Source organism: Cryptomeria japonica, chromosome 4, assembly GCF_030272615.1.
Source record: "Cryptomeria japonica chromosome 4, Sugi_1.0, whole genome shotgun sequence".
NCBI lineage: Eukaryota > Viridiplantae > Streptophyta > Pinopsida > Cupressales > Cupressaceae > Cryptomeria > Cryptomeria japonica.
Genome location: NC_081408.1, coordinates 339,296,012 through 339,302,774, shown reverse-complemented (window position 1 = coordinate 339,302,774; position 6,763 = coordinate 339,296,012). Strand labels below are relative to the sequence as shown.

The following is a 6,763-nucleotide window of genomic DNA, read 5'->3' as shown; positions in this document are numbered from 1 at the left end:
TTCTCGTTGGGTCTATTCAATTATCCTACGCCTTTGAAAGCAAATATCTCCAACACAAAATCCATCGCCCTCTTTTCCTATAAATCACATTAGGAGAGCAGCTTACCCACGACTTACAGTAAGATTTTTGATACAGTTTCTCTAAATCATGATACCCACCACCATGACTTCTTAGCTGTTTATGTTGGTTTCATTATGTTTAGGCAATCAACAAAAGTATTTCGGTAACAGGTACTACTAAGATAAATTTGATAAAAGAGCTAAATTCACAATGGCCATTCAGTGGTAATAAACACACCATGCTCTATCTTTTCTTTTTTCCCCTTTTTTTTCCCCATTTTGTTGCTTTTCCCTTATGGGCATCTTGTTCTGTGAATAGGTTATGGGTTATCCTCCTATCTTTGGCTGCTTCAATGGCGATGCCATCAAATGGAGAGAAGAGAAATAAGATGCTATTAGACACAGAAGGTGATCCTCTGGAAGCGGAGCTGAATTACTTCATTATGGTGGTGGGAGAAGGCAATGGAAGAGGACTTGCTCTTACTAAGACTTGTCCGCAATACGTTGTGCAGGATAAACATGGAGATGGGCTTCCTATGCTATTCCATCCCATTTGCAATCAAAACACCTCGGTATTTCTAGGCAATACAGCCGTGCATGTTGCAATCTCTGGACCATCTATTTGTGGGAATGATACCGGAGGTGATGGGTGGTCCATGGAGAGGGTATCTAAAATTAACCAAACTTTGGTTAAAATAAGTTCAGGGGAGGGGCAGTCGTTCAGGATCTCCAAAATAGGAGACAATGAATATGGGCTCTTTTGGTGTCCAGCAGTGATTTGCCACCCAGGGATTGGGCTTGGCCCTTCCTGCATCGGCCTTGGCATTCATAATGGGTTTGGGGTCGTTGCAGGAGGTTTGCAGCCCCGGCGTGTGCAATTCAAGAAATTCACTTCCTAGAATGTATTTGAGTTGAGTTGGAACAGATTGTGAGGACGTTGTCTTGGTCTTTAGTATTAGTTATGGTTATATAAATTACAAGAATAAGTATTTATCTAGAAATCAAAGAAATGTGGATTCAATTTTTGTATTTAGAATTATAAGATATTTCATAAGATTACATTATTGTTGTAATTCTTTATAAAGCTTAATATTATTATAAGTTTCATTTTTAGAATGCATTTGAGTTGAGTATGAACAATCTTTGTTGATGTTATCTATATTCTGAAAGAAAATGTATGTTTTTTTGTATTCGTTCTTTTTATTTGTTATGAATGAGATGATCTCTTTAGTTTATTTATATATGTTTGTTTATGTTTCATAATTAAGTGATGTTATGGACATAGTACTTGGTATTAGTTATAGTTTTGATTAAGAAAAACATGAGGAAAAAGGTTTTGACCTATTAAAAATCAGTCAAGAGAACAAATAAAGGAAAACAATATAGCCTTAGCACTAGGTATAGTTTTGGTTAAATAAATTACAAAAAATAAATGTTTATTTAGAAATCAAAGGAAAGAAGATTCAATTTTTGCACATATAATTATATTATATTTTATAAAATCATTTTCATAAAATGTTTTAGGTTTGTGTTACATAGATTTATGTTTAATTCTATTTTGGAGTTTTTTGAGTTAAAAATATGTATAAAAGGAAAGTCCCAATGAATAATGGATATGTTGGAAATAAAACTATCCCACTTAAGTATAATAGTATAATCTCCATCCTTTTATATGATACAACACAGTCTTCAAGAACCTACGAATCACTCCACAAATATACTCTATCCTAACTTGTTCTTTTCAGATATAACAAATTCTACAACAGAGAATTCATGTCGAAACAACAAAATGCACTCAATTGTCATTAAAAAATGCCTAATCATTAGATTCTTATTATATTAAATAGCTAGAAAGAAATATAGCATATCCCAATATGAAAATTGGTAAAGTTTAACCTATTGACAAGAAGCTTCTATTGTTTGGAGTTCCCCACTAGAACTCATAAATTTTCCTATCCCTTTTTTGTTTTCCCATTGACTCTCTAATACTATGAACTCCCCCCTAACTACTTAGCTCACTAAAGAGTCTCATGAACAAACTCAACCAAAAGCTAAAAATAGCGAATTAATTGATAGCTATTAAGTATGAAATCAATCAATGTATGTTGAAATAGTTTGGCTATACTTAAGCAAGTTAGTTTCTAAGCGGTCCAATATTTGTAAGAATCTAGTAGGCCTTCCAACTTAAAAAAATATAGCTTTTAAGATCTAGGTTTGGAATCCACCAAATTAATATCTATTACTCATTCAATCTAGTATCTTTTCTTCATTGGCAAGTGTCTAGTCCAATTATCATTTTCCTTCTCATTTTGGTCATCTTCTACCTAATCATCATCAACTTTGACTAAGTGTAAATAAAGTATACAATGTTAATTAAAGGTAGGACTATTATCCAAATCCTCAAGAAAATTAATTTGGTAGGAGTTGTCATTTATCCTCTTTATGGTTTTACAAGGTCTAATTTTCTTGGGCTTCAACTTGTTTGTTGTAGGCATCTTCGGGATACCTTTCTTTGCATAGATGTGCCATGACCATTTCTCCTTTAAATAATTTTCTTCTTTGATGCATTTATCAACTTTCTTCTTATATTATTCATTCATGGACTACAATTTGATCCTAACTTATTGATATATATCTTGAATATTCTCTAAAAATCTCTAGCTTCTTGCTTGTTATGTGGGTTCATTGGAAAATCAAATAATTCCACAACTTCTTTACGATTCGCACCATATACAACTTGAAATGCAGACTTACTTATTGATCTATTTATGCTAGAACTATAGGCTATCTCAACTTGAGATATCACCAAATCCCATTGTTAAATATTGGCTTCAACTAAACACCTCAATAGATTACCTAGGGTCCTATTTACAATCAATGTTTTACCATAGATTTGGGGATGGTACATTGAATTAAATCACAACCTACTATTCAAATTCTTCTATAAGAACCTCCAAAAGTGTCTTTGAAAGTTTGATGTCTGTGTCACTTGTTATTATTTTAAGAACACCATGCAACCTAAAAAATTCCCTAAAATACAAATGTGCCACTTGACTTGCATTACTGTTCTTCTTACAAGGTATGAAATGTGTCATTTTACCAAAATGTTCCACAAATACAAGCACTAAATTATTGCCTCTTTGGGTTCATGGAAGCCGCAAGAAAAAATCCATAGAAATATCAATCTAGATGGCTCTTTTAGCATGAGAAAGAGCATGTATAGTTAGTGTGAAGACTGCACTACATGCAAAAGTAGAACCAAAAGCATGGATCATTGACTATGGATGTTCAAACCATATGATCAGTGATAGAGATAAGTTTATTAACCTTGAGAAATATGATGGTGGATTAGTTAAGTTTTTAGGAGAAGAAGCTACACCTATTTGTGGAAAATGAAGCATCTTTACTAACAGTAAGCATAAAATTGATGATGTTTATTATGTTAAAGGTCTGAGACATAACCTGTTGATTGTGAGTCAGATGTGTAGAAAAGGTTATAAGGTCATATTTCATGGGTATGGATGTGAAATAAAAAAGGAAGCTCCATAAGATTGGTTGTGGAAGGTACAATGACTAATGGAAATGTTTACTATGTGAAGAACAATAGTGGATGCAATTTCTTAAACTGGCACAAGTTTACAATCCGATTGAGGATGTACCTATGATTAAGGTTATTCCTACTATTGTAATTGAGTTTGATGCTTTGAAAGATAAAATTTGGGAAAAGATAGTTGAAGAAGAACTAAATCTGATAGAGGAAGGCTAGACATTGGAACTGGTACCCAACTCAATAGACAAGACTATGGTAGAAGACAAAAGGAGGTTCATGAACAAGCTGAATAAATCTGGTAGAGATAAATTCAAGGATGAAGTAAATAACTAATCAAAATAGTTTCCCTTAGGTCTAAAACAAGAATCTTTTTCGGAGGTCTCCTACTCCTCCTACTCAAACCATGCACTCATCAACTTTCAATGGTAATTGGTTATGTAATAAGTTTGGACATAGAGCTAGTTAATGTAGAAGTTAGACTAGATCTTAATTGTTTAATGGTCAATTTTGCAATTGTAATAAGGTTTGTCATAAAGCTAATGAGTGTAGAAGTAGGATGATGTGGAATCTAAATTGGTAGGAATGTGCATTCTTTCAATGGATATTGGGTAAAAGTGCAATGTTGCGTCACACTTTTATAAAGGAAGTGGCCAACACAACTAAAACTGTTTAACTTCGATCACATAAAAGTGATATTTCTAAATTTAATTTCAAAATGATATAAACTTATCAAATATAGAAATATTAATGAATTTTATCTGTTATTTTTTAAATTTAAAAAAAATTGACATTTGTTTTATATATTCAAAGACAAATTTTTTATTGCTGAAAAATACTGAAACTCAGATGTTCTAGTCAGCATCACCAAACAAAATGAAGAGGAACTTAGTTTTTCCTGATTTTAATTTTCCAAATAGAGGACATATATATGCATTGTTAAAAAAAAATTGATGTATATTTTTCTCGTAATAATATTTTATAGTCCAACATAGCTGAATTTGGTAGTTTTCATTCGATTTCACCTTTTGTCTACTAAATTTATGATTATCAAAAAAAAAAATTATACTCTTTTGGAGAAGACTCTCTCATCTAGTGAAAAATATATTTTTTAATTTTTTCTAATACCATTTAATTTTTTAAAAAATTTCTAATCAGCTTCTCTTTTAACTTAAAAAAACCTACTCACAGTGTTTAATTAATAAAAAATGTTAAATTTAATCAAAATACTAAAAAATATATATGTCTAGATTTGTGACTTTGAGCTCTACAAAAGGGTATTTTTTTTACTTTTGTAAAAAAAAAATTATGCCTAAAGAAAAATTGAGCAGAGGTGAAAAGTTTCAAAAATACAGACAAAATAGGTGATTTGGCTGTCACGTCACCTGTCACATAGTTGAGTCCGACTGAACTCAGTCCAGCAGGACTAAGTCCAATCGAACTGAGTTTGGCCAAACTATTTTGAATTGTTTTAAAAAATTCTAAGATCAAACGATCACAAAAATCGGGATAATGTAGCCAATAGTCCGGTCGAACTGAGTTGGGCCAAACTCTTGGTGCCATTTAGGGGCCATGAAAGTGACACGGGGCACCACGTGGTTGGGTGGTAGTCCATCCGAACTCAATTCGACCAAACTCAATCTGGCCAAACTACCCCCAGTTAGCCCAAAGTGTGACATAACTTCATGCTTTTGCCCTATTGTTATGCTTGCAACAATTTTGGTCGTAAGGGTGTTGAGTGCAAAAATTTTATCAAAAGGAGTGGAAGTATCAAAAGAGAAAGAAACATTAGAAGGAATAAAAATAGTCCAAAACAAGGACTGACTTGTTACACCTGCATTAAAATTAGACACATTGCTAAATTTTGCAGAAAAAGGAATGAGATGTTTGTTGGTGTAGTCAAGAGAATTGTTTCTAACAAAGAAAAGGAGAAGATGATTATGACTTGTGTGAATAAATTAGAAGAAAAGGTAGAAGAAAAGTGTGAGGATGGGTTTGCATCCTCTGGTGGTGTTGATTACTCTTCTAGTAACTAGACAGTATGCATTGTCTAAGGGGGAGAGAAAAATAAAGATCAAGTATGACACCCTCTTTGCGATTTGGATGTTGAGTTATTTTCAGCATGGTAGAGGTTTTTCTAATCGTTTTCAAATGGTTTTATTAATGAATAGTGTTGCCTAGTCTAACTGTGTAGTGTAGTAATTTTGGCTTAAAACTTTAGTTGTTGGTAAAAGATGTGTATTGCTCAAAAAGAATAGAGATTTTTGTTGCTTTCAATATAGATTCTAGAGTCTACCTCATCATCCGTGAGGATTCAAAAGTCTACAAAGGATTGATCATGCAAATAGATGGAAAAGTTGTTGATATTGTAAAAGAAAGGGTCTAGATATTGGGGCTCCTGAAATCTATTGTGTTGGAGCAGGTCTAGAAGAAAATATTGATAATGAAAAGGAAGAAGTTACTAAAGAAATTGTTGCAGGATTGACTTTGAAAGATTAAAAAATAAATAAGAAATATGGATATGATAGAAAGAGTACAAGTAGTGGTGCATCCGTCTGGGGGGGGGTCATCTGAGCTTTGTTTCTCTTCTTGAATTGATGTTGTTGCTACTCTCAATGTAGCTAATAAGGATGAGGCTTTCTACATAAGAATGATATCCCTATCAAGGGGAGTATTGCAATCATTTGTGATATTTTTGGAAGGGTGAGAGAAAATATGAGTAAGGCTACAATCAGTTATGGTGTACTCATTAGGAGAAAGAGTTTCAATTAAAGGAAGAGCTATTCAAATTTTTGTTTGTTGTCCTTGATGTAAAAGGGGAAGAGAATTCAGTATAGTGCCCTTTTATATTTGATGTCAAAGGGCAGTTATATACACTATAAAGTGGGAAATTGGAGCTTAGCAAATTCACCACATGGAAAGGGGAAATCACTAAGCCAATTTTTACTTGGCGGACTTTACATTCAAAAGAGGAGATGAATCCACTAGATCCAATCCTAAATGAGGCAAGGATTGAATACTGAGTAGATTGGGTTAATTTGGGTTTTCCTCTTTTGTAAGTTGAATTGTTAAAATAAGTAGTGTAGACACCCAAAAATTGCACCATGCTTGCACACACTAACTAACATTTATGCCCTAATCGATTAATTGATCAAG

At 32.9% G+C, this 6,763-nt stretch overlaps 1 protein-coding gene across 1 annotated transcript; it reads left to right on the top strand.

The window, feature by feature from the left end:
* Positions 1-413: 413 nt before the first annotated feature.
* LOC131875126 (factor Xa inhibitor BuXI-like) lies at positions 414-959 on the top strand. The gene has a single exon (XM_059219153.1). The coding sequence runs from the start codon at positions 414-416 to the stop codon at positions 957-959; it is 546 nt and encodes a 181-aa protein (XP_059075136.1).
* Positions 960-6,763: the final 5,804 nt, after the last annotated feature.

Bases quoted from the DNA above. Each gene is read 5' to 3' on its own strand.
- LOC131875126 (XM_059219153.1), top strand. From the start codon at position 414: ATGGCGATGCCATCAAATGGAGAGAAGAGAAATAAGATGCTATTAGAC.